Source organism: Cherax quadricarinatus, chromosome 22, assembly GCF_038502225.1.
Source record: "Cherax quadricarinatus isolate ZL_2023a chromosome 22, ASM3850222v1, whole genome shotgun sequence".
Taxonomy (NCBI): domain Eukaryota; kingdom Metazoa; phylum Arthropoda; class Malacostraca; order Decapoda; family Parastacidae; genus Cherax; species Cherax quadricarinatus.
In genome coordinates, this window is record NC_091313.1 from 4,707,729 (window position 1) to 4,734,687 (window position 26,959).

The following is a 26,959-nucleotide window of genomic DNA, read 5'->3' on the forward strand; positions in this document are numbered from 1 at the left end:
GGTGCTTTAATGTGATGTGACCTCAGACACTTGACCCTAAGAGAGTTTTGGAAAGAACACTTAAGTATCCTCCATTGCATAAGCCTTAAAGGTAAGGCTTGGGAGGGAGTGGCTACCAGGACTTTGAACTCTGCTTGCAGAAAATTGTGTCCACAAGAGGGATTTTGAAGGGTTTGTGGCTGACCCTGATGAGCCTATGTCAGTTGTGAACTCTATTTTGGCATTGGGGAGTTCCATGGGGTTGGATGTGAGTTTGGAGGATGTGGAAGAGTTGGTGGAGGACCACAACGAAGAGCTAACCACTGAGGAGCTGCAAGAGCTTCAGTAGGAACAGCAACAGATCGCAGCTCAGAATCTTGCTGCAGAGGAGTAAGAGATGGAAGGTGCTTCTTCAGAAATTAAGGAGATTTTTGAAATGTGGGGTAGGATGGAAAGATTTATGGAGAAACATCACCCTGAGAAGGATGTTGCAAGCCATATCAGCAACTTGTACAGTGACAGAGTCTTGGCCCATTTTAGGGAAGTTTTAAAGAGACGCCAGAAACAGAGCTCTGGACACTTTTTTTGCGAGACAGGACTCTAGTGGCTCTCAAGCTGGTCCTAGTGGCATTAAGAAAGAGAGAAGAGAAGTAACCCCAGAAAAGGCCTTGGTACCTGAGGTGTTGATGGAAGGGGATTCCTTTTCCAAACAGTAACTAATCCAATCTCTCCTCCTCCAGTCTTCCATACACTAAGAAGAATCACCAATGAAAGTAAGTGTTATGCTGTTAATGTTTCATTCATCATGTCCCATTGTATTGTTTATGTACTACATCTATATTTCATGTAAAAAATTTTTTTGTTTTAATACTTCTGGGTGTCAGGAATGGATTAATTGTATTTACATTATTTCTTATGGGGAAAATTGATTAAAAAATCATCTATTTTGATAATCGTCGCACTTCCAGGAACGGATTAACGACGATAAATGAGGGACCACTGTACTCCTGACTTAATCCCATATATTTCTCCCCACAAACTCTCCTACCCCCTTCAGGTTTGTTTTGCTTAGAGCTAAAACATCCAACATTACATAATCCACTGTATTACATAAAGAAAACAAAATAATGTGAATAAAGAAAAAACAAAGTACTTTGCTACCTCATTTATTTCTATTTTAAATATAGCCATGTATCAAGGAAGACAAGACAAAATAATATAATGCTCTCCCAAGAACGTCAAACAAATAATATCAGTAATTAAAGCTTACATAATCTTCAGATCCTTTTAGGTGTTTTAAAGTCAAGACATGAGATTCATTTACAGTAGCAGTCAAAGTTAAGAAATGAGATTCATATACAGTAGCATCAAATTTTATTAACATAGGATCCAATATGGGTTTAGCACTCTATTGATGACAATAATAATGCTAATAGTAAACCCTTGATTTAATGGTTAATGGGGGATGTGTGCGTGTGTGGGGGGAGAGTGTAAAAGTGATTGTTGTGATAGAGATGGGACTGTTTTGCTGTGATTGTAATAACAATTCTGCAACCAAGAGACTATCTGTTTCTGAATCAACTGACCTAGCAGATTTTGTCCCGTCTTTCCAAAGTCCATTAAACTGAGGGTTTACTGCATTAGCTCATGAAATCCATTAAGAATGGTACTGTTTTTATATAGCTGCTTTGAAGACAGCACAGAGACATTTGCCTAATTTTTTTTTTGTTCATTATAGAAAAAACAACACTGTGTAACATTCAATGACTATTTGGAAGACGCTGCAGACACTACTGCACCTTTTGAGGAAAAGTCGTGAATCAATTGTGTACTAAATAAAATTAAAAAGATTTAAACATCAGACATAAATGATAGGAAAATGGCTAAAATACAGTGGGGCAACTCCCACAGTAGGAACAACTTATGGCATAAGTATCAGTCTGGCACTTATCAATCATATAATAAACCAACACAAACAATTTACAGAACATATTGTCTGTGTCCACTAATATACTGTCATGAATCAATGTCTTGGAAGCCTCCAACACAGTAAAACCAATAGCTTAAGAGAAATCTTTTGACTCTCTCGTCAAACAAACATGTACAGAGGCAACGATAACAGTTGTCATTAATTTCGGGTGTTCTTAAACACAATTTTAATATGTACAATTGTTTTCCATGCATAAAATTTATTTATTTCATACCCCAAACAATATTAATGCAGTAGAAAAAAATACACATTCCATTTACTACTGAACAACCTGTAGCCTTCCATAAACCACGTATGTGATTTTTAGAAATGTGTATACTTTATTTATATAACAGTAGCCATGCAAAGAGTGACCAGCTCTATGCAAACATTACTATGACCCTAATATAAATTATATCAATGAAGAGCTTTACTACACCAATTTTTCCTATAGTTACTAAGAAAAATGTTAAATCTGCTTTCACAGACAATTGCAATGACAAACATCAAAATATGATCAGATAATTTTATCATATATTGCAATACCTGTTAAAGATGGCTTTTATTAAATACTCAATGGAACATATATGCTTTCTGCAATAACCTTGCAAACCAGCAATAAAAGTCATTTTAGTTTGTTCAATAGCCACTGATTATTTTTTGTAAAAAATTATAATTATAAAGCATACTTTCATGTCTATACAGTGCTTTGAGTGTGTTAACATCTGATACAAACTCTGATAATGGATACTGACATTTTAAAGACACCTGAACAAACATTACATCATTAGAAAACATTTAGGTCCCAGGACCTTGATCACAGTTTAAGGGCCAAATGATTTTTTAATGTCTTAGTGTTTACTTGCATGTTACTTCAAACTGTGAATATGTCTGTGCATATGCATGTACATGGAGGGGGATTACCTACAGCCCTAAAGAAAATCTGTATTCTAAATTCATTCATTCATTCTCTCACACACGCACCTCATGGAGCAGGGAGAGAGAGGACCTAGTAGCACTCGGTGAAGAGGTGGGGCCAGGAGCCGAGTCTTGACCCCTACAACCACAATTAGGCGAGTACACACAGAGGAGAGATGGGGGGATATGATAACATAAAATACCGAGAGGAATTGACAAGGTGGACAGAGACAGGATGCTCCAGAGATGGGACACAGCAACAAGGGGTCACAGTTGGAGGTTGAAGACTCGTATGAATCACAGGGACAATAGGAAGTATTTCCTTAGTCACAGAGTTGTCAGGAAGTGGAATAGTCTGGGAAGTGATGTAGTGGAGGCAGGATCCATACATAGCTTTAAGAAGAGGTATGATAAAGCTCATGGAGAGGGAAGCGAGACCCAGTAGTGGCCAGTGAAGAGGCGGGGCCAGAAGCTGTGACTCGACCCCTGCAACCACAACTAGATGAGTACTTACACAAACACACACACATACATTCTCTATGGGGAAGTGGATAAGAATTCTTACTCCATAAGCAACTAAAATGCTGGGAGCAAGGGACTAATAACTCCTTCTCCTGTATAAATTACTAAATTTAAAAAGAGAAACTTTTGTTTTTCTTTTTTGGGCCACCCTACCTTGGTGAGATATGGCCGGTTTGTTGGAAAAAAAAAAAATATATATATATATTATATATATATATACGTATATATATATATATATATATATATATATATTTTTCAACAAGTCGGCCGTCTCCCACCGAGGCAGGGTGACCCAAAAAAGAAAGAAAATCCCCAAAAAGAAAATACTTTCATCATCATTCAACACTTTCACCACACTCACACATTATCACTGCTTTTGCAGAGGTGCTCAGAATACAACAGTTTAGAAGCATACACAACATATCCCTCCAAACTGCCAATATCCCAAACCCTTCCTTCAAAGTGCAAGCATTGTACTTCCAATTTCCAGGACTCAAGTCCGACTATATGAAAATAACCGGTTTCCCTGAATCCCTTCACTAAATATTACCCTGCTCACACTCCAACAGATCGTCAGGTCCCAAGTACCATTCGTCTCCATTCACTCCTATCTAACACGCTCACGCACGCTTGCTGGAAGTCCAAGCCCCTTGCCCACAAAACCTCCTTTACCTCCTCTCTCCAACCCTTTCAAGGACGACCCCTACCCCGCCTTTCTTTCCCTATAGATTTATATGCTTTCCATGTCATTCTACTTTGATCCATATACAGTGGACCCCCGGTTAACGATATTTTTTCACTCGAGAAGTATGTTCAGGTGCCAGTACTGACCGAATTTGTTCCCATAAGAAATATTGTGAAGTAGATTAGTCCATTTCAGACCCCCAAACATACACATACAAACGCACTTACATAAATACACTTACATAATTGGTCGCATTCGGAGGTAATCGTTATGCGGGGGAGACGACCGACTTGTTGAAAAAAAATATATACATGTATATATATATATATATATATACATATATATATGTATATATATACATGTATATATATACAGTGGACCCCCGGCTTACGATATTATTTCATTCCAGAAGTATGTTCGGGTGCCATTACTGAACGAATTTGTTCCCATAAGGAATATTGTGAATTAGATTAGTCCATTTCAGACTCCCAAACATACACGTACAAACGCACTTACATAATTGGTCGCATTGGGAGTTGATCGTAAAGCGGGGGTCCACTGTATATATATATATATATATATATATATATATATATATAATGTCGTGCCGAATAGGCAGAACTTGCGATCTTGGCTTAAATAGCAATGCTCATCTTGCCATATAGGACAAGCGAAAATTTGTGTATGCAATAATTTCGCCAAAATCATTCTGAACCTAACGAAAAAAATATATTTCACTGTGTTTGTTTAGTATTAAATTACTGTAAACAAATCTAAAATATATTTAGTTGGGTTAGGCTAAAATAAATTGTTCTTGTTATAATAAAGTTTTCTAAGATTCTTTTGTAGCAAATTTAAAATTTTTTACATTAACATTAACGAAATAAAAAATATCTTTAAACGTACAAGAGAAAATTTTAGAAAGGACTTAATTTTATTTGAGTTCTTGCTAACTGACCAGTTTTACATATTCGGCACGACATATATATATATATATAATGTAATTAATCTCAACCCACACACTTTATACAGTAATTGCATACACTACTCAATATTTTGGAAAAAACTAAAGTGCCCACAAGGTTATAAATTTAACTTTGACAGAAAAGCAAGAATTAAGTTACATGTCAGCAACTTCTTTGGTTGAAATAACAAGAACCTAGAACCAAATCAATAAAACTAAGAGAATTAAATAAAAATCCTATACAAATGGTACACCTACATTTATGCATAACTACAAGCATACAGCTGTTTTACATAAATCTACAACTGCTGTGATAACCATTACACAGGTCAACAGCATGAAATTTCTGTGGATAATTCTTGTATGATATATGTTATATAAAATATATACGGTATGTATACAGTACCAGCAAGCGTGTGTGTGTGTGTGTGTGTGTGTGTGTGTGTGTGTGTGTGTGTGTGTGTGTGTGTGTGTGTGTGTGTGTGTGTGTGTGTGTGTACACGAGGTGCTCTCAGAAAGTTCCCATACTCAAATTTTTGCAAGTTTCCTGGGTGAAATATGGCAGCAACACATATGAGTCTGTGCAGTACAATACTTTGTGACGTATCCTGATAAGTTGCAATGAGATTAGTCATTTCATTGAGGCTAGATGGGCATTTTTTTTGTCATGGCAAATTTTGATTTGCATAACCGAATGGAATTGTTAAAAGAACTGCGCATGTGCATGTGAGAAAATCTTTTTTAAACTCGGTAAAATGGCTATTGAAACTCACAAAATGCCTCGGCAAACTTTTGGACAGTGTTTTGAGTGGTTTTCTTGATTCAAAGCAGAACAAACTTCAGTTGAGGATGATGAACCTTCTGGTCATCCAACAACATCAAAAACGGATGCCAACTGAAAAAGTGAGGAGAGCTATTCACAAAGATCGTCAGAGTATCTGGGACACTGCAAGTGGTGCGGGAATTTCTTATTATGTCAAAGCATGTTGACTGAAAATCTGAATATGAGGGAAGTGGCTGCAAAATTTGTACCCCACTTGCTGACTCAAGACTAAAAAGATCATAGTTTTCTAGACAAAAACATGACAGTAGTTCCCCAGCCTCCCTACTCCCCAGATCTAGCCCCCTGTGACTTTTCTCCTCCCAAAACTAAAAACAGTATTCATGGGGCGGTGTTTTAATAATGAGATTAAGCAGGATTCGCAGGCTGCACTAGATGCCATTAGGAAAGAAGTTCCAGACATGTCTCGAGAAGTGGCAGAAGTGCTGGGATCAGTATATAGCTTCCTAAGGAGAATACTTTGATGGGTTTTTCTTTCTTTTTGGACCACCCCGCCTCAGTGGGAAACGGCCAATGTGTTAAAAAAGAAAAAAATTTCCTTGATAGTCAGGGAAATTTTTGATAGCACTTCCTGTTAGTGTACACATGCACACGATTTAAATTTTTAAATTTCTGAACAAAATACTGTACAGTAATTAACATTTGAACAATTGATTGATGGAGAATAACATGAAATTGGGTTGTCAAGAAAACTGGTTCTACATTAACATGCTGAATATCATCTAATCTTCTCTGTTTAGTTTCTTCAGACTAATATAAAGAAATGTACTGGGCAGTTTGCTGTCAGTTTTTACTGCAGTTCAATCAAGCAAATCTGCAGACTTTAAGTATCCAACTTTATTTTTTCTGAAAGGCCTCCCTCAAATAGATTTGACTATTTGTGAGGATGTTTTCATCATTTACTTAAGCCTGGCACACAACCCCTAAAATAACAGCTAACAATAGGATTTTTATCAAAATGTGCACAATGGCAAATACCTAGATCTCTCAAGAATATCAGCATTAATCAGATTAGAGGAGTATGTATTAAAGAGAAATGTCCTCTTAAACACAAAATGAGCCTAAACCTAAAATGAAATTGATTATATACATGTATTTTTGCATTATTCATGAACCCTCTAGGGTCGTAATATTTATATAAAACTTATAAATCTGATGGTTTGATTGTGTAATGAGTATATGGCCTAGCCAGTTTACTGATAGGTAAAAGTATGAGAGTCATAATTGAACTACCGAGTTAGATGACAATCACTTAGGAAATAAAAGTTGTTATTGTAGGAACATAGATAACTGAGGCCAGCTCTGTCTCGTACCATACTGACTTGTTACTAATTCAGTCAAGCATTTGATGTGATCTGACTTGCCAGTATTAGGCTTAGATTATCTATATACCCAAAGTGTTGTCTCCCTTAAATGTTTATGCAAATACATAAATAGACATATGAATCCACCCTCACAAACACACACAAATGAGTTATTCTCATCTTACACTTGCACTCACACATTAGATGTCCTAGAAATGTGTGAAGAAGTTAAAGGAAGTGTAAAAGTCTTAACTGGGAAGTTAATGAATTAAGTCAGGCATATCCAAAAGAACGAGCAAAAGAGCAGTAGTAACGCTGAATGATCATATGTGTAAAGAAAAGATGCGGTACAGATGGCATAAACCCACAAGTAGGAAAATAAAGAGCGGAGAATATTAGTGAATATTTCAACCTACAACTGGGGTTCTCTTTAACAAAAACTATCATTACTTGAAGAGGGCCACTGGTAGGCCAAAACACAGAGTGTACATTTCCTTTCTGTTGGCTTGTTTGTGTAAGTGACCAGCTTTTATTACACTTGTCTGCAGGTGAGTGGAGAGTAGAGATTCTCAAATTGGTTAAGAAAGTGCTTTGGGAATCTGTCGCAAAATGACAAAATAAATATAAGTGGGAGACAGTTATAAAAAATATTAGAAAATTTAGAGTAAAAGGGAGGGGTAAGTGAAAAATGAGAAATTTTTAATGTAACTGGGCTCAAAAAGAGGTCAGGTAATGGACAAAATATGTTTAAAGATAAGGCTAAGTATATGAAGTACTGGATGACGAAGTGCAGAATCAGCAGTCAGCTAGGTTTTGTTACTGCATAAATGGCAGAGTGGTAGTATGTTCACAAAAATGCACCAAATCCTTGTGGGTCATGTGCTAAGAAACAAGCAAGTCAAAGTTGGCATTAGAGATTGGTTTTATTTATGTACAGTAATCAGATGAGTCTACACTGAAGATGGGACATAAAAGGCTGAGGATTAGTCTATGAAGTAACTGATAAGTCTGATTACTATTTAGTAGTAGCTAGAGCAAGAGGAAATTGCAGTGAAAGAATGGTCCACTGGTAAATAAGAAGTAAAAGTAAAACCACTAAAGAAAAGGATAAGTGATGAAATTTATGAACTGTAAGGGAAAAAGTTGGCTTAAATGAGAGGTGATGAAGGGAAGATGTCAAAGATATGTAATGAGGATTTAAGATGCAGTAGCGTGTGCAGCTGATGTCTGTGAGCACAAGCAAAGGATATCATAATAGTGGCCGAAAGAATTCACAAATAACTCAAACTTTGAAGAGGAAACTGACATTTTGGGTCATCATGGACCATTATCAAGTTACAACTGAGTGAGAAAATGGAAGGAAAAAAAAAAAACAAGAACACTGGTCATGTGAAGAACTGAGAAGAAAGAAGACAAACCAGGTGATGAAAATATCAGGTCACAGAGGTTAGTAGTAGTAAGGTAATGAGAAATTACATTTCAAGAAGATGGAGCAGAAGGCTATCTCCATCCTCTTCTATTGCATGTCCCTCAAAAGGCTCATAAAGAACAAAATACATGAAGAAATAAACAAAAAAGTCAAACTAGTAAAATCATGTGTGCTCTGAACATTATAACATTTGACAATGGATTGAGAAAGGAAAGCAGCAAAAGTAACAAACCCAGGACTAAGACTCATGTTAAAAATGTTGTGTATAAGAGCCAATTCACCAAAACAATGTCCGTGAAGGTATGAAGGACAGGTAGTTTTAATAGCAGACCTGTTTTTAGGATGGCCATGATTTCTAACATAATATGAAAGAGCACTGTGTATGTCAGCAAGGTGAACACTTATCTTGTGTTAAGTGTCAGCATGGGAGTGAGAGGTTTTACTAATGTACTCAGAGAGGGCAAGAGGATCATGAAATGAAAGACACCAAAAGCATGTTCAGACTTGTTAGGATGGAAAGCCAGATGTATTAAGCGATGCAACAAGTACTAGTTTAAAAGAGTGGGAAGAGCAATGGTACGGAAACTGAAATCAGAGGAAGATAAGGTTTTGGAATGTTTAATGCATTTCTTAATGTTTAGTACCTTTGTAATATTTAAGAGGACAAAAATGTAAGAATTACATGCCTAGGCACATAATGTGCTCACTGTGCCAAATAAGCCAAACTGGTCAATTAAGCCAAAGTACCTTCAAAAAATTTATCTTTCCTAAAATTTTCTTTTACTGCTTTATATATTTATTTCATTGATAATGGTGTAAAAAATTATATTTTGCAGTAAAACTAACTTGAGACCTTGCTACAACAAATTTAATTTATTTTAGTCTAATTCTACAAACATATCTTAAATCAGCATAAATTTATTTAATATTACATAAAAAATGTAATATGGTATATTTTTTTATGTTCAGACAAATTTCTGCTGATTTATTACATACATAAATTTTTATTCTTTGGCAAAAATGCTTTAAAGTTTTAAGCCAAACTTGCCAATCTGGCACAACATACCCATCAAGTCTGTCATTTTTACATTTCGTTTTTGTTCATTTTGTAATGAGATCTTGTATATCAGTTTATTAGTGACTGTCAACAAATTCAATTAACCTAAAGTTGGGTATGGGGGTATAACTGTGACAGTTTTTATTATAGAATTAACCATTTCAGGGTCCGTGCCGTAGTTCTACGGCATGGGCTCAGCTCAGTCTGATAAGCTGTGTGGTTAATTTGGGCCTAGATATGAGAGAGTACATCTATGCGGTATGTGTGCACCAAATAAAACAAATCCTGCAGCACACAGTGCAGAATGAGAGAAAAAAACTGAGGCCATAATTTTCGATTAAAACAGAGACTTTGCAGTGTTTCTTTTTGTTTTGTTTTTTTATAGTTGTATTTGCGATTTCTTGGTCTCATTTGACAGAATGGAAGATACATTACAGAAATAGAGATGATTCTGATTGGTTTTATTACTGGAAATGGCTTGAAACTGAGGTCAAAATAGCAGAAATGTTAAATTTTTGCCAATGTTCAAGAGTAAACAAATGACCTCACACATCTAACACACGCCAGCTGGTGGGTCTAATATACGTTCACAAATATGGTTATATTATTTATACAATTATAAAAATATTGCATAACAGTATTATTATTATAATCAAAAAAGAAGCGCTAAGCCACAAGGACTATACAGCATGCATAACAGTAAATCTTCTATTTTTGGGCTTCAATAAAAATTCATTATGTGGATAAAAAATAAAAATGGAATTCATTTGTAAAGCCTGAAAATGTAACTAATGAACAGAGGAAATGTTAGTTTAGTGTCAGGAATGCCTGCATTGTTTATTCTGGACCCTATTTTGAAACTGGAACATTTTGAACTTTGCGTTAAATTGGCCAAATTACCAATTTCCGATCACTTTATTTTGTAGTTGAAACAGTTGACTTGGCGATTTCTTGTGCTCACTGGATAGAATAGAAGTAATACTAGTGAAATAGCTATGAATTTGGTCAACTGGAATAATGTAATTGGCCTAAAATGGGAGTCAAAGTCGGCAAAATTGCTGATGCGTAAATATCGCTGACATCAAAATTTGCGAGAGCATAATTTTGTCAATTTTCCATCCAATTTCGTGCTTTTTTATTTTACCTTCAGAAAAAGATTCTCTACCATTTCATAAGAAAAAATAATTTTTTTTTTTAAATTCTTGGACCCTGGTGCACACTTTGAAATTTGGCCTCTGGACCCTGAAAGGGTTAGAGTATCGTATATAAAACAATCTGTAAACGTAAAAATGAGCAATACCTTTCTAAGAAGTGAAGAAAATATCCTGACCTATTGTAATACTGTATAAAATATTCATTATTTTTTACAGGTTATGAAGTATTGATGCACACAGGTTGCATAAAACTGTGTTCACTATGTTGTAGTCTGTGAAACAATGTAATATGCAAAATCAACATAACACTAGGAAATAATGCACCTAGCAGGGTCCCAACATGATTCTGCTTGATTTGCCTATACAGTGATTCCTTGAGTTACGATATGAATCTGTTCTAAATGACTTATCGTACCTCAAAGCCCCAAAATACATGGCTTTATGGTAATTCATTCCAAGACCCTAGAAGTGCAACTTTTATTGTATCTTGGAATTGAAGAGTTGGTGGTGGGGAAGAGGGGGGTTACTAGTTGCAAGGAGAAGCTCCTTCCAACTGCTGTCATTGAAAAAAAACTGTCCAGAGTTTTGTCACTTTTATCCGAGGCTCTTGACTGTATATCGTGTAGAACTATGTTACAGAGATCCATGTCATGAGCTCAGTTCACTCAGATAAGCTGTGAGTGCACAGTATATATATAAAACAAAATCCTGCCTCAGATGGTGCATGACAAATTATTCCTGGTTATATTTTATTATCTGAGAAATAGGGTAAATCTTCAATTTTTTGTGTCTTGGTGTATTCAAAATAGAAGGCAGGTGTAATAAAAGAGAGGCTTGGGGATGTCATTATTCTCCATAAGAAATGTTTTAGTGCCTGGAAATGTATAATGTTTATTTCAAACTGTTTTTAAATTTGGATTTTTTTTCAATTTTGCATATTATTATTATAATCATGAGGGAGTGCTTAAACCATAGGATTATACAGCACATTGGGGGGGTTATGGAAGGCATTCAGGCTCAATACAGGGAACTGGAGCACAGATCCAATTACCTAGATCAAGAGCCCCTCACCAGCATCAAGGAACCTCCCTTGAGGGGTTAATTTTGCATAAAATTGTCCAAATTACCAAATTCTGTGCACTTTACAGGATACTGCTGGTAGTCGAATGGGCAGTTTCTTGTACTCAATACACAGAATGGAAGGCATACTAGCGAAATAACTGAGAATTTAGTTAAATTAGAAAAAATTATCAAATGGTAGAAAATCTGATTAGAGCTTGGTTATGATTATAACACAAAATTAAATGGAAAACTTGAATTATGCAGACGCAAAGTTACGAGGTCAGGGTGCATTTTGTGCATCAGCAGTTTTGCAGACAGTCCTATTTTAAGCCATTTCCATTGCTTGAATGTGGATACTGTGAGCAATTTTAATTCTGGGTTCTTTTTGGCAAAAGGGTTAAAATAAGATTAAACATTATCTTCCAAATCACAGAAAGTGAGTTCAGTTTTTTCAATGTCAGGGTGCATTTTTATGAGTCTTTTCACACCTTCCCAATGAGTAAACAACTCCTCAATTTCTGCAGCTGTTTTCCTTTAAGTCACTTCTTCCTCCCCATTATCTTTACCCATTTTTCCCTAATTCAAGGAGCTCTTCCATTGTCAACTCCAGTTCATGGTCCTGAACTCCTCCACATCCTCTCCATCAGCCTCCAGCCCCATTGTCTCACCAAGAATGACCATCTCCTGGTTTACATCCTCCTCAGCTTTAACCCTTTCAGGGTCCGTGCCGTAGATCTACGGCTTTACATTCAGGGTCCAAATCGTAGATCTACGCCAAAACTCTAGAGGCTTCAAATTTAGCGCAAAAAGGCTGGTAGGCCTACATGTGAGAGAATGAGCCTGCGTGGTGTGTGTGCGCCGTAAACAAAAATTCTAGGCGCCGGCATAGCATTGTGGGAACACCGGGTCGGTTACCTTTGTTCATCATGCCTCGTCGCAAGGCAGCTCTCACTCCAAGGAAAATTAGGACTCTCCTCTTCCTATCTAATAGTTCTGACTCTGATGGAAGTGGAAATGAAGACGAATTCTTTGGCTTTGATTAGTTAGTGACTGAATGACTGAAAGGAATGACCAGAATATCGATAATAGTGCAGAAAACCCTGACGATCCTCAACCTTCTACCTCTGGAGTAGGCATGCCTCAGTCACATTCAGTTGTACCTCATCGCAAGAGAAAACTATTATTTTCGTGTGGCCAGGCCTCTGACTTCAGTAATGATGATGATAGTGACGTGGATTGTGATTTTATTGCTCTTGATGATCATTCGGGTAGTGATAGTGAGGAAACATATTCACCAGTGAAGCGTCAGTATATACGCCGCCGCATGCGCTCGGGTAGTGTTCCCTATGCAGTGCTTAGAGGACGGAGTACATCCCGTGGCCCTACACCAGGAATAGACAGTGAAAGTGAGAATGATGTGGCTACACTTGGCATGGATAGACCACAGGCATCAGTAGGTGGTGGTAGTGGTGATGGTAGTGCCACGGCAATGTATGACTCACCAGCCTAGGCTGGGACCCATGCTGCTGACTCCTCAGTTCAAGGACAAAGTGGAGCATCAGCCACCAGCCCACCACAACCACAACTACTAGCACAACCAACTTATGATGTCCAGCAAACCATATCTGGGATTGGAAGCAAAATCCCAATTTGTTCCCAAGCCCCACCAGTTTGATGATTCTCAAAGTGGAATTCTACCTACTTGTCCCCTTGGAAACACTGCAAATGAACTGGAATTTTTTGAACTATTCTTTGACTAGCCTTTGATGGAAACTATTGTCAGGGAAAGTAACAAGTATTTTGAGTACACCACGGCAAATACGATCATATCACCACAGTCAAAACTACACCGGTGGAAAGAGACAAATGTTGCAGAAATGTATTTGCTAATTTCTACCCTGGTCTTCAGTGATATCATCCCATTGAACAGGTTTATCTTACTGTTATGTATGTTGCACTTCTCTGACAAAACCAGACCTGACAGAAGTAACAGGTTATACAAGATTAGAAATGTTTTTATGTATCTGAAACAAAAGTTCAACATGTACTTTTATCCGTTCAAGAATCTTGTACTTGACGAGTCTTTGATTTTGTTCAAAGATAGACTGTTGTTCCAATAGTATGGACCGAGCATGAGGAAAGGCTTTGGTATAAAACTGTTTGTACTCTGTGGCTGTGACAGTGGCCTGGTGTTGGATATTTTTGTATACACGGGAAGTAAAACATTGAAAGATACCAGGATGTTATTGGGTATCTTGGGTGCGTAGTAAGAAGCATGATGGCACCTTATCTTGGTAAGGGGCATACATTATATACTGATAATGGTATACAAGCCCTTTACTCAGTGATTCCTTGCAAGTGAACATGATAGATGTGTGTGGCACAGTGCGTTCTAATCATAAACATATGCCCAGGTTTAACGCAGGCACTCGTGGTGAAGAGGTGCAGGTGTTTACTGCCAATGACATCATGGCATTACAGTGGCATGACAAACGAGATGTCACATTGTTGACAACCATTCACCGTAACGAAATGCAAGACAGTGGCAAAGTTGATAGAGTGACTAATGAACGTATTCGAAAAGCAGTGACAGTGATTGATTATACACAAAACATGCGCTTGGTTGACAAATGTGACATGCAGATTGGCTTTGTTGATTGTGCTCATAAGAGTTACAAGTGGTACACAAAACTTTTCTTCCATCTCATGGACATTTCAATACTCAATGCATATAATATGTATCAAGTGAAGATTGGCAACAGACCACTGTATGGTGAATTTTGTTTGTCTGTTGTCAGACAACTCATAATGAAATACCAGGTAACAACACCTGCTATACAAAACCGTCCTCGAACTCTTCAGGATATGCTCAAGCGTTTGAGGAGGGAAGGTGATCACTTCATAATACAGCTTCCTGCAACTAAGAAGAAATTTGCTCAGAAGAGATGTGTTGTCTGTGCACAAACAAAACGATGGCAACAAAGACGCAAAGACACTCGGTTTATGTGCGAGGAATGTAAGGTACCTCTGTGAATGATACCTTGTTTCAAGGAGTTCCACAAGCTGCAGAAGTTCTAAAAACATGTCCAGTGATTGTACATATGTAAATATATAATAGAACATTAGTATTATACAAGATTTGTGCATGTTTATTGTAATAAACAAAAGTGGTAAACAATATTATAATAATAACTTTAGTGTGGTTGTGTTCAATACAGTGAGTGTATATATATACATTACATACAGTATTGGTCTCACAGGCCTCAAATATTACTAGGAACAGAAAAAAATTAGAAAAGAAAAAAGTATAAAGAAATGCAAGTTTGTGGAAATTGCCGATGTTGCCGCCACCCGGTCATTTTGGGTCAACTTCTCGCCTCTGTATCTCGTTAAGTACTGATCAGAAATTTTTTTTGTTTAATTACCTTTACAAAAATATACTCTTTAATTCTGTAAGAAAAAACGTTTTATTTTTTTTTTTTTTTTCAAAATTTCTTGGACACTGGGGCACCCCTTCCGATTTTGGCCTTGGACCCTGAAAGGGTTAAATCCTTCAAAGTCACAGATGACTGAAGGCCACAAGTTCTAGGGTGCACTGAAGCACCAAGGAGAAACTTCATTCCAGAAATTCACTATAAGCCTCATATAATCTACGATGTTAAACTTAATCTTTCAGAATTCCTTCAAGCTGATGGCTTCATCTCCTGAAGTTTCTGCAAAGCACTTGGCAAACAACTTGGTGTAATTTTTTTGAAATTCACAATCACTTGCTGACACAGAGTGGTGTTGGGTACACACATTCTGTCTCAAAATTTTCATCGTAACAACACTAAATTCCTTTACGAGGGTAAATCATAACTAAAGAAACCACTATATTTCACTTATGCTGTACTTAAGTGTGCCTGATTGGAGTGAATGGAGATGAGTGGCTTTTATGGCTTGACGTGATGTTGGAAAGTGAGCAAGGGGTTCAGGAAAACTGGTTAACTTGGGATCAAGTCCTGAAAGTGGAAAGTACAGTGCCTACACTCTGAAGGAGAGGTGGGGGATGTTGCAGTTTAGAGGGTTATTTGAATTGTGATTTCTATACACTTCTGGCAAGACAGCTACCGAATAAGTGAGGGTGGATGTGTATTTTTGTATGGGTCACCCTACCTTGGTGAAAGACATTTTTTTTTTTTTTTTTACAAGGTGAATGTAGTTGCATTAGGGCTCAAATATCCTTATATGTTGTTTTTACTTTATATTCTATTTCTACTAGACAGATAACACAACTATCACTTCACATTCAAATTTTGACTTAACATACATTGCAAACAGTTTTTCTTGCATTCTCTATCTATATGTCTGAACACTATTTTGAGGTGTGCTAGTGTAGCACACAAGCTTCTTGCAAGCACATTTTTTCTTTAGTGCATCCTTCAGTGTGGTGCTGCCACTTATACTAATTCATAATATGCTATATCCTATGCTTTTCATAGAATAATTAAGTAAAATAAATGATTTTAGACTATCAGTAATGTATGGAAATGATTCTTAACTTGACTTACGAAACTTTCCAGTACAGTATATACTGCTATAAAAATGCTGAAGAAACAATCAAATACTGGCTGTTTGACAATGGAAATAATTATTACTGACAGGCTGAGTAAAGTAAATTTTAGATACAACATTGTAGAATTTTCATAAGCAATGAAATAAGCCTTAATAACAAACAGTTTAGATCTGCCAACACAGGGATATGTTTTATTTCCTCACCATAATAGGGCTCAAAAGATAACAAGCAAGAAATGTCAGCCAAGAGTAGTTTTCCTCGTAATATAATTTATAATGAATTTTAACTAACAAATACTGCACTGCAAATTAAAGAACAATGCTTTGGTCCACCCTGAACTATTTATAAAGTTACTTACTTTCATTTGTTTAACATGTAGTGGGGCTAATCAACTCTGGTTCAGAAAAAAATGCAAGGAAGACTTTGAATTTTCAGAGTCAGGGACATCCTCGAAAAATTCTGCAAACATTTTTTCTGTAACCATCTATTTGAATTTGCATAATACATTTAATGTAAACTGTAGGCACACACTGAGTCTAGGCTTTTGATGAGAGAACAACAATGAGCAGGCAATTCAACACTAATGTACAGTACGTACAGTACTTCATCTGTCAAAAATATCAGTGTAACCAATAATAAATGGGGTCTTAAAAATGTTATGCACATTTTCCTCACAGTAAAATGGATAAAGAAGTCAACCTACAATATAGTTAGATTAGTAGATATGCACATTATATGAAAAAATTGTAAATGTGGATTCTAAAAAGTACAAGAAATATAAACTGACATTTCTGACTATCCCAGAACTGAATTTATGTATTTTTAAACTAATTTTTAAATATGTTATTAACATTATGGACAATTGCATTATGTAAGTGAGACTAATAAAATACTGAGATAATCAATATAAACAAGATACAGTATACCTTACAATTATGAAGATTCTAATCTCTATCATTAGCATCACTTGGACATATGTGACTCAAAATAGCACCAATGTAAGATATTCCTCACTAGGCATAAACCATCACATGGCAGTAATGGCACAAAATATTCTGTTGACAATTTGCAACCATGGCACCAGTTAACCTCTGTAGCAGCTTAGTATTTTCTCTTCAGATGTATTCTAATACAAAAATACACAGTATAGGTATAATCTCTTAAAAGTTGTAATCAAACAGACAGCAAATATGTAGTAATCATATTGGTAAATATTTTTTGTTAAAATCTTTATATATTAACTAATTCTTAAAATCTTTAAACCAACTGAATATTTAGCAGGTAGAGAAAACTAAAACCTTGCCTTCATATATAAATTTCCTGTCTCAAGCCTGGATAAAATATGTCTACGTGGGGGTTAACAGTCTCCAGAACCATTAACATTTATATGACAAATATAAAAATGCAAGAAAGCCCAATCTTTGAAGTGAAAAGGATCTGTTATTAATCAATAAATTAAGATACAGACTGCTAAGCATCTCAAATTGAATTATGCTCTTTAAAAAGGGTTCAAAAATTTCAAATTCATGTAACCCTCTATTTAGTCACAGTACTATATTAAAAAATTCTCACAGGATCACACCATCCATGCTAAAAAATACTGATTCAGGACTCAATTGGACGGACTAGTATCCTTCAACTCTAGCCTTGGAGCATTTTACTAAGGCAACTGTATCATCACATCGGTACAGAGAGTATCACCTCTCTACACAGGATATCACAAACAGGACTCCTTGCAACTTGCATGTCAGATCGTGGAACATCCTTAAATTGTGGATTCACTGTGGACTGAGCTGGTGATTCAGAAAACTCTCCTGGCTCCATTTTTTATGGGGCTTGATGTGGAGAACTGCATCACTAGGTCAAAATTCAATTAACCATGTGATTATTGGCTTTCATACTAATTTGGAAAAAATGTATATCATATAATGTCCTGCAAAGGTTTTGTAATATCTTTTGATGTTTTGACCTGATCTGTGTCTTCTAAAATTATTAACTCAATTTTAGCTTCCTGGTTATTATTGAATTGATTAAAATCATTTTTCTTTGTTATTTGATTCTGGCTTTCAACTTTATTATTACCAGTAAATTTAGTGAAATTCTTTACATCACCAGTAGTAATGGTGTTAGAATTTGAAACATCAGATGAATTCAATGGGGAACTGAATAAATTCTGTACTCTAGTAGAAAAACTGGGTTTAGAAATGGCTGTGGACTGTGTGTGAATGGTACTTTGATTGGATGAGGTAACAGATGGATTGGATAAATTTGATTTTGGTTCTTTCTGCGAGTTATTCATTGTAGCTGAAGTTTGTGACTTTTGATTCTTAATTTCAGAAGAGGTGTTCCCTTCTAAAGAAGGCTGTGACTGCTGGTCTTGTTTATTGATTTTCTCTTGATTAGTATCCTTTTGTTGCTGTTGTTCATTTGCAGCTTCTTTTGATGTAGAGTTCTGCCATATAGACTGCTCTTTTTGTGGTGGTTTCTCTTTAGAAGACTCTCTGGATGAATCTTTAGAATGAGTGCATGAAGTGGGAGGCTGTGATTGAGCTTCATTTTGAGATGACAAACTCTGTGGTAGTGCATTGTTTCCACAAGATGGAATATTACCCATTTCCCACTCTCTTCTGAGACGAGCAAGGATACTTGGAGCATCGTCAGTATCAAGGCTTCCTTGGCATGCTGCAAGAGGTGCTGAATTTCTGTAGGTGTGGCCAGCACTTGAATTAGCCCGGCGAACTAGGATAGCAGCATTTTGCCTATTACTACTACGTACACTATTACACTTCCTACATGCAACTGTTGGATGATGTGCATTGCGACATATGGGAGGGCGAGGCACAGCCATATCAGTAGAAAGATTAGGGGCACTAGGAGACATTTTAGGTCCCATTCGACGGTTAAAATTCATTGTCGGGCTACCAGGCATTAATGGAATAGGAACTTGCTCATTAGGGTTAACAGGTGATGACTGTAACCCACTACCTCCTGTCTGTTGAGAGAGTACCTCATGGTGGCCATGGTATGGAGGAGGATTACCACGTGGATGGCCTGTTGATCTTGAGTTTGCTGTCTGCAGTGGAGCTTCATGCCCCACTTGCAATTGTGACTGTGAAGCTGCCATGGATGAAATATCTCTTGGGGGTGGGGAAGGAACATTACCTGTCATCTCCAAAGGATACGAAGGTGGAGGGTCATACGGTGGACAGGAGAGGGCAGGAACATCATTGTGGGAGTGAGCGTGGACCAGGGAGGAACGATCCATACCCATATTGAGGCCTAGGTGTGACAGATCACTGGTAAGGTGTTGAGAGGGTGGGAGCAGGGAGGGATGAGGCTCTACACATGCCAGTAGTGGCTGGGATACCGTGCCTTCTCCAGCTGCAGAGCTAGGATGAGCCAGTCCTGGAAAACACACCACACGCAGCTGCAATGAAATATCTGTGTGTCACCAACACAGAATTGACAGTCGTAGGAGAAATGGCCAAACATAAAACAAGTCAGTACCTAATAGCACTACAGCACTATAGTTTGCTAATAAGCAATAAATACCTCATAAAATAGCCCTTAAAGCAAAGAAATTTGTGGGAAAATGAATTTCTATTTTTCCAAGAATTGTATAATACACTAAAATCTATCACTTGCAGTGTTAATTATGCTACTAATTTTGTACAGTGCCACTAGCAAATTAAATTAGTAACTAAAAAGACTAAGTGGCCATATATATAAATCCTGTCACACTTTCATCTGTAAAAATTATGGTCAACTAGCTACACTCATCCCTATTGGTTATAAATTTACATCAAGAAACCAAGTAGCTAATAAATAAAAATTTCATTATTCAACTAAACCACTGGTGCACTGGAATGGTAGTATTACTGGTAGATAGAGTAAGAGAACATTACTTGCAGAGTAAACCTTTATTTAAAGTCAATTTTGCACTTTTTTTTTTAATACACTGGCTGTCTCCCACTGAGGCAGGGTGACCTAAAACAGAAACACTTTCACCATCATTCACACATAATCATTGTCTTTGCAGAGGAGCACAGATATGACAATTCAAATGTCACTCTAAACAGCAAACATCCCAAATCCCTCCATTAACTTCGAGGGTCCAGAAGCCACATCTCAAAAGTGACAGCCAGGGTCCAAGAATTTTCAAACAAATTTGTTGTTATTTTTTCTTATGAAATGGTAGAGAATCTTTTTCTGAAGGTAATAAAACAAAAAGTACAAAATTTGATGGAAAATTTACAAAATTAAACTCTCGTGAATTTTGTTACATTGGCAATTTTGCCGACTTTGACTCCCATTTTAGGTCAATTACATTATTCCAGTCGGCTAAATTCTTAGCTATTTTGCTAGCATTACTTCTATTTTATCGATTGAGCACAAGAAAACACCCAGACAACTGTTTCAACTACCCAATAAAGTGATTGGAAATTGGCAATTTGGCCAATTTAACACAAAGTTCAAAATATTCCATTTTCAAAATAGGGTCCAGAATAAACAATGTAGGTATTCTTGGCACTAAATTAACATTTCCTCTGTTTATTAGTTATGTTCTCAGGCTTTACAAATGAATTACATTTTGATTTTTCATTCTCATAAATTTTTATTCACGCCAAAAAATAGAAGATTTACTGTTATGCAATATTGTAATAATTGTATAAATAATATCAGCACATTTGTGAACATGTATAGATGCACCAGCTGACGTGTGTTAGATGTGTGACATCATTTGTTTACTCTTGAACATTGGCAAAAATGGAACATTTCTGCTAATTTGAGCCCAGTTTCAAGCTATTTTCAGCCATAAAACCAATCAAAATCATCTCTATTTCTACAATATATCTTCCATTCTATCAAATGAGACCAAGAAATCATGAATACAACTATAAAAAACATACAAAAAACACCACAAAGTCGCTGTTTTAATCTAAAAATACGGTCGCAGTTTTTTTTTCTCATTATGTACTTTGTGCTGCAGTATTTGTTTTATGTAGTGCACACTTACCACATAGATATATTCTCTCATATCTAGGCCCAAATTTACTGCTTACAGCTTATCTGAGTGAGCTGAGCTCAAGCTGTAGTTCTACGGCTTGGACCCAGGCTTCAATGCTGTAGAACTGTGGGACGGACCTGCAAACAGTTAAAGTGCAGGCATTGCACTTCCCACCTCTTGGACTCAAGTCCGGCTAACTGGTTTCCCTGAATCCCTTCACAAAATATTGCCCTGCTCATGCTCCAGCAGCTCGTCAAGTCCGAAAAACCATTTGTCTCCATTCAATCCTATCTAACACACTCACACATGTCTACTGTATGTCCAAGCTCCTTGCACACAAAACCACCTTTACCCTGTCCATCTTTTCCTAGGACAATCCCTATCCCTCCTCCCCTCCACTACAGATTTATATATCCTCCAAGTCATCCTGTTTTGCTCCATCCTCTCTAAATAACCAAACTACCTCAATATCCCCTCCTCAGCCATCTGAACACTTTTAGTAATTCCACACCTCCTCCTAATTTCCACACTATGAATTCTCTGCATAATACAGTGGAACCCCGAGTTTCGGCTGCCCTGAGTATCGGCTGCTTCAAGTTTCTACCTCTTTTTTCGGCTAAATTTTGTCCCAAGTTTCGGCCTGTGCCCCTGCCCACGCAGGTGTCGTGAGCCAGTCTAGCTTTGTTTATCCTTGATTGAACATTACCCTGTGAGCTCATCCAAACATTTCACAATAAATTCATTGTGTTTAGTGCTTGTTTATTGATTGTGACTGTGAAATAAGCCACCATGGGCCCAAAGAAGCTTCCTAGTGGCAGCCCTTAGGTAAAGAAAGTGAGAAACACCACAGAAGTTAAGGAGATAGTACAAAAATACGAGTGGAGTACATGTGGGCGAGCTTGCCAGGATGAACAGCAAAAACAAATCAACAATCACTTCTATCCTAGCAAAGAGAAAAGAACTCAAGGAAGCTGATGTTGGAAAAGGTGTTAACATTCTTTCTTTCAACACACCGGCCGTATCCCACCGAGGTGGGGTGGCCCAAAAGGAAAAACAAAAGTTTCTCCTTTTACATTTAGTAATATATACAGGAGAAGAGGTTACTAGCCCCTTGCTCCCGGCATTTTAGTCGCCTCTTACAACACGCATGGCTTACGGAGGAAGAATTCTGTTCCACTTCCCCATGGAGATAAGAGGAAATAAACAAGAATAAGAACTAGAAAGAAAATAGAAGAAAACCCAGAGGGGTGTGTATATATGTGCTTGTACATGTATGTGTAGTGTGACCTAAGTGTAAGTAGAAGTAGCAAGACGTACCTGAAATCTTGCATGTTCATGAGACAGAAAAAAGGACACCAGCAATCCTACCATCATGTAAAACAATTACAGGCTTTCGTTTTACACTCACTTGGCAGGACGGTAGTACCTCCCTGGGCGGTTGCTGTCTACCAACCTACTACCTATAAAGGTGTTAACATGTTAACCAAAAATAGATCACAAACAGGAACTTGCTTCAGAGGAGGAGGAAGAGGGAGTGAAGGAGGTGCCTTCTTCAGTGATTAAGGACATGTGTGGAATGTGCAAAGTTTTGTGGAAAAATACCACCCTGAGCAAGCTGAAACAAGCCATCTCTGCAATACGTTCAGTGACAAAACAATGTCCCATTTTAGGCAAATTTTAGAGACGCCAGAAACAGAGCACTCTTGACAGTTATTTTGTGCGACAGAGGTCCAGTGACTCTCAAGCTGGTCCAAGTGGCATTAAAAGACAAAGAAGGGAAGTAACCCCAGATAAGGACTTGTTACCTAAAGTCTTTACGGAAGATTTCCCTTCCAAACAATAAGTCTTCCTTCTCTCCTCCTCCCTATCTTCCAGATGCCAGAAAGATTCTTCAATAAAGGTATGTAAATGTGATTTTAAATGTTTGATTAAATGTTTATTTATGTATTGCATTACTCATTTAACCCTCTGACTGTCGCAACCCCCAATCCTGAGGTGTCTCCTGGTGTCGCAAAATTTAAAAAAAAAAAATTATTTTTTCTTATGAAATGATAGAGAATCTTTTCCCGATTGTAATGACACCAAAAAAAAACGAAATTTGATGGAAAACTGACGGAATTATGCTCTCGCGAAGTTAGCGACCTCGGCGCTGTTTACGAATCGGCAATTTCGCCCACTTTGAGCCCTATTTTCGGCTAATTCCATTGTTCCAGTCGCCCAAACTCATAGCTATTTCTTTAGAACTCCATTTTTTCTATCGACTGAGTACAAGAAACTGCCCATTTACCGATTTCAACTACCTAATAATATGGTCAGAAATTTGCAATTTGGCCAATTTCACGAAAACTAAAAAATATGACAATTTCAAAATAAGGTCCAGAATGAACAATGCAGACATTCCTGGCTCTAAAATAACATTTTCTTTGCTCATCAGTCATGTCTCCAGACCCCTCTGATATTACTCTTGTTTTCTATTTTGAATTTTTATTCAAACAAAAAATAGAAGACTTACTATTATGCAGACTACTGCAATACTGTAATAATTATATAAATAACATCAACCCATTCATGACTGCATATTAGAATGGCTAGTTGGACATTTATTGGACAATGGCATCATTTGTTTACTTTTGAACACTGGCAAAAATCAAACATTTCCCCTACTTCGAGCTCCATTTCTAGGTTCTTTTTATAGTAAAATCAATCAAAATCACCTCTATTTCTATAATATGTTTTCCATTCTATCAAATGAAACCAAGAAAACGAGAATACAACCATAAATACTATACGAAAATAGACCACAAAGTCGGCATTTTAATTAAAAAAAAACGGTCAGTTTTTTTTTCTCATTATGCACTGCGTGCTCCAGGATTTTTTTTATATGGTGCACACTGAACCCATTCTCTCACATGTGGGCCTACCAGCTTTCTCCTGCTTGATTTGAAGCCACTACAATTTATGAGTATATATACGTCAAACACGGTACCTCGTAAGACGTATATATACGGCCGCGACAGTCAAAGGGTTAAGTACTATATGTATGTTTCAAGTACTATATGTATGTTAAACTATAGTATTCTTTAAAAAATGTATTTTTTGTGAGTCTTTTTGTGGGTCTGGAATGGATTAATTGTACGTATTTACATTATTTCTTATGCGAAATATTGCTTCGACTTTAGGCCGTTTCGAGTTTAGGCCTAGCTCCTGGAACGAATTATGGCCAAAACTCAGGGTTCCACTGTATTTACACCATACATTGCCCTTAGACACAACACGTCTACTGCCTCCAGTCTCCTCCTCGCTGTAGCTTTTACAACCCATGCTTCACACTCATACAAGAGTGTTGGTACCACTGTACTCTCATACATTCCCTTCTTTGCCTCCATGGATAAAGTTCTCATTCTCTCTCTCTCGTTTATTCATTTTATCTCGTTTACTCACCTCTCACCCTACATTAAGACTACAAATATATTAAGGTAAGTAATGAGTTGTAGGTAGTAGGTTGGTAGACAGCAACCGCCCAGGGAGGTACTACCGTCCTGCCAAGTGAGCGTAAAACGAAAGCCTGTAATTGTTTTACATGATGGTAGGATTGCTGGTGTCCTTTTTTCTGTCTTATAAACATGCAAGATTTCAGGTATGTCTTGCTACTACTTACACTTAGGTCACACTACACATACATGTACAAGCGTATATATACATACCCCTCTGGGCTTTCTTCTATTTTCTTTCTAGTTCTTGTTCTTGTTTATTTCCTCTTATCTCCATGGGGAAGTGGAACAGAATTCTTCCTCCGTAAGCCATGCGTGTTGTAAGAGGCGACTAAAATGCTGGGAGTAAGGGGCTAGTAACCCCTTCTCCTGTATATATTACTAAATTTGAAAGGAGAAACTTTCGTTTTTCCTTTTGGGCCACCCTGCCTCGGTGGGATACGGCCGGTGTGTTGAAAGAAAGAAAGAAGTAATGAGTTGTAGGTAGTAGGTTGGTAGACAGCAACCATCCAGGGAGGTACTACAGTCCTGCCAAGTGAGTGTAAAATGGAAGCCTGTAATTGTTTTACATGATGGAAGCATTGCTGGAGTCATTTTTTCTGTCTCGTAAGCATGCAAGATTTCAAGTATGTCTTGATACTTCTACTGCCACTTAGGTTACACTACACTTGCATGTACAAGCATATATGCAGTGCTAGCCATGGCATTATGCCGGGTGAGCGCCCTGGCATAATGCCGTGACGAAAATCAAAGGTCTACCATACGGGTGGGGGGGGGTTGTCTTTTTTTCGTCGGTGCATTATGCCGAGTAGCAGCCATAGCATGACGTCAAGGCTTGCAGCCACACTCCACAGTGACTCAGAGTGCTCACGTGGCTGCCGTGGTGAGAGGAAGTGTTGCACGTTTGTCTCTCATTCGTCCCATCTTTTGTCTGGTGTTCCCTTTGGTTTTGGGGCTATACATGTTTGATTATGGGTAAAAGGAAGTCTTTAACACCTGAAACTATAGCTCAAATCATAGTGCTTCACAAAGCTGGGCACGGATGAAAGAAATAGTGGAGAATGTTGGTGTGTGCGAGTGTTCAGTGAGGACCTGGGTGCAGCATTTCAAAGCTGGGGGCAGCGTTGAGTTACCGTCTACCAAACCTCGGCCTGGCCCCTCGAAGAAGACATCTGTTCGTACCTTAACTGTGTTAGAGAAACAGTTAAAGAGTATACCTAAGATAACTGCTAGAGAATTGAAAGAAAAGAACCCACATCTTCTCTCAGAGGTGTCTGTAAGAACTTAACAGACGTGTGCCAGAACTGGGCTACAGCAGTCGCCGCCAGGTTAAGAAACCAATCCTCTCCAAGCCACAGTAGAAATGTAGGCTGGATTATGCAAAGAAATATCTTCGCTGGAATCCTCAACAGTGGTCTGAAATACTTTAGTGATGAAGCAACCTTCATCATCACCTGTAACCATGGGGGGCGTGTACCAACCCAGAGGTAGTGACTCACTAGACCCACTCTACACCTGTGGGATCACCAAACACCCAGACTCGCTCATGGTTTGGGGGTGTTTCAGTGCTCAGAGTGTTGGTGAACTCATTGTGCTTCCCAAAAACCAGTATAATTACCTGGAATAATTGTGTGATAATTTACCTGAGGCATTAGATAGGTGTGGGGCTACGGTTTTTATGCAGGATGGTGCACCGTGTCATACCGCCAAATCTGTAGTTCAGTGGCTTAAGGACTGTGAAGTGAGGTTCTTTAATGACTGGGCAGGCAATTTTCCAGATCTAAACCCTATTGAGAACCTCTGGTCAATAGTGAAATGAAGTTTGCTGGGTAAGGATATCGGTTCCATCCTGAGGCTGGAGGCTGCTCTACATAAGGCATGGAATAATGTACCTCCCCAAATCCTTAAGTCTTCCTACACAGCTGAGGGACATGATTAAGTGTAAAGGACACAGCACCGAGAATTAAAATCTCAATAAGTGTGCAAATATATATATATATATTATAATCTTTCATGGTATG

At 37.5% G+C, this 26,959-nt stretch overlaps 1 protein-coding gene across 2 annotated transcripts in view; it reads right to left on the reverse strand.

Annotated features, from left to right (window-relative positions):
- Positions 1-1,129: 1,129 nt before the first annotated feature.
- The window catches only part of LOC128689602 (angiomotin-like), a 161,133-nt gene continuing 135,303 nt past the window's right edge, over positions 1,130-26,959 (reverse strand). For both annotated transcript variants that reach the window (XM_070087466.1, XM_070087465.1), the window contains one exon: positions 1,130-19,866. In XM_070087466.1, the coding sequence (XP_069943567.1) occupies positions 18,361-19,866 (1,506 nt within the window). In that variant the 3' untranslated portion in view covers positions 1,130-18,360. The remainder of the gene's footprint in view (positions 19,867-26,959) is intronic.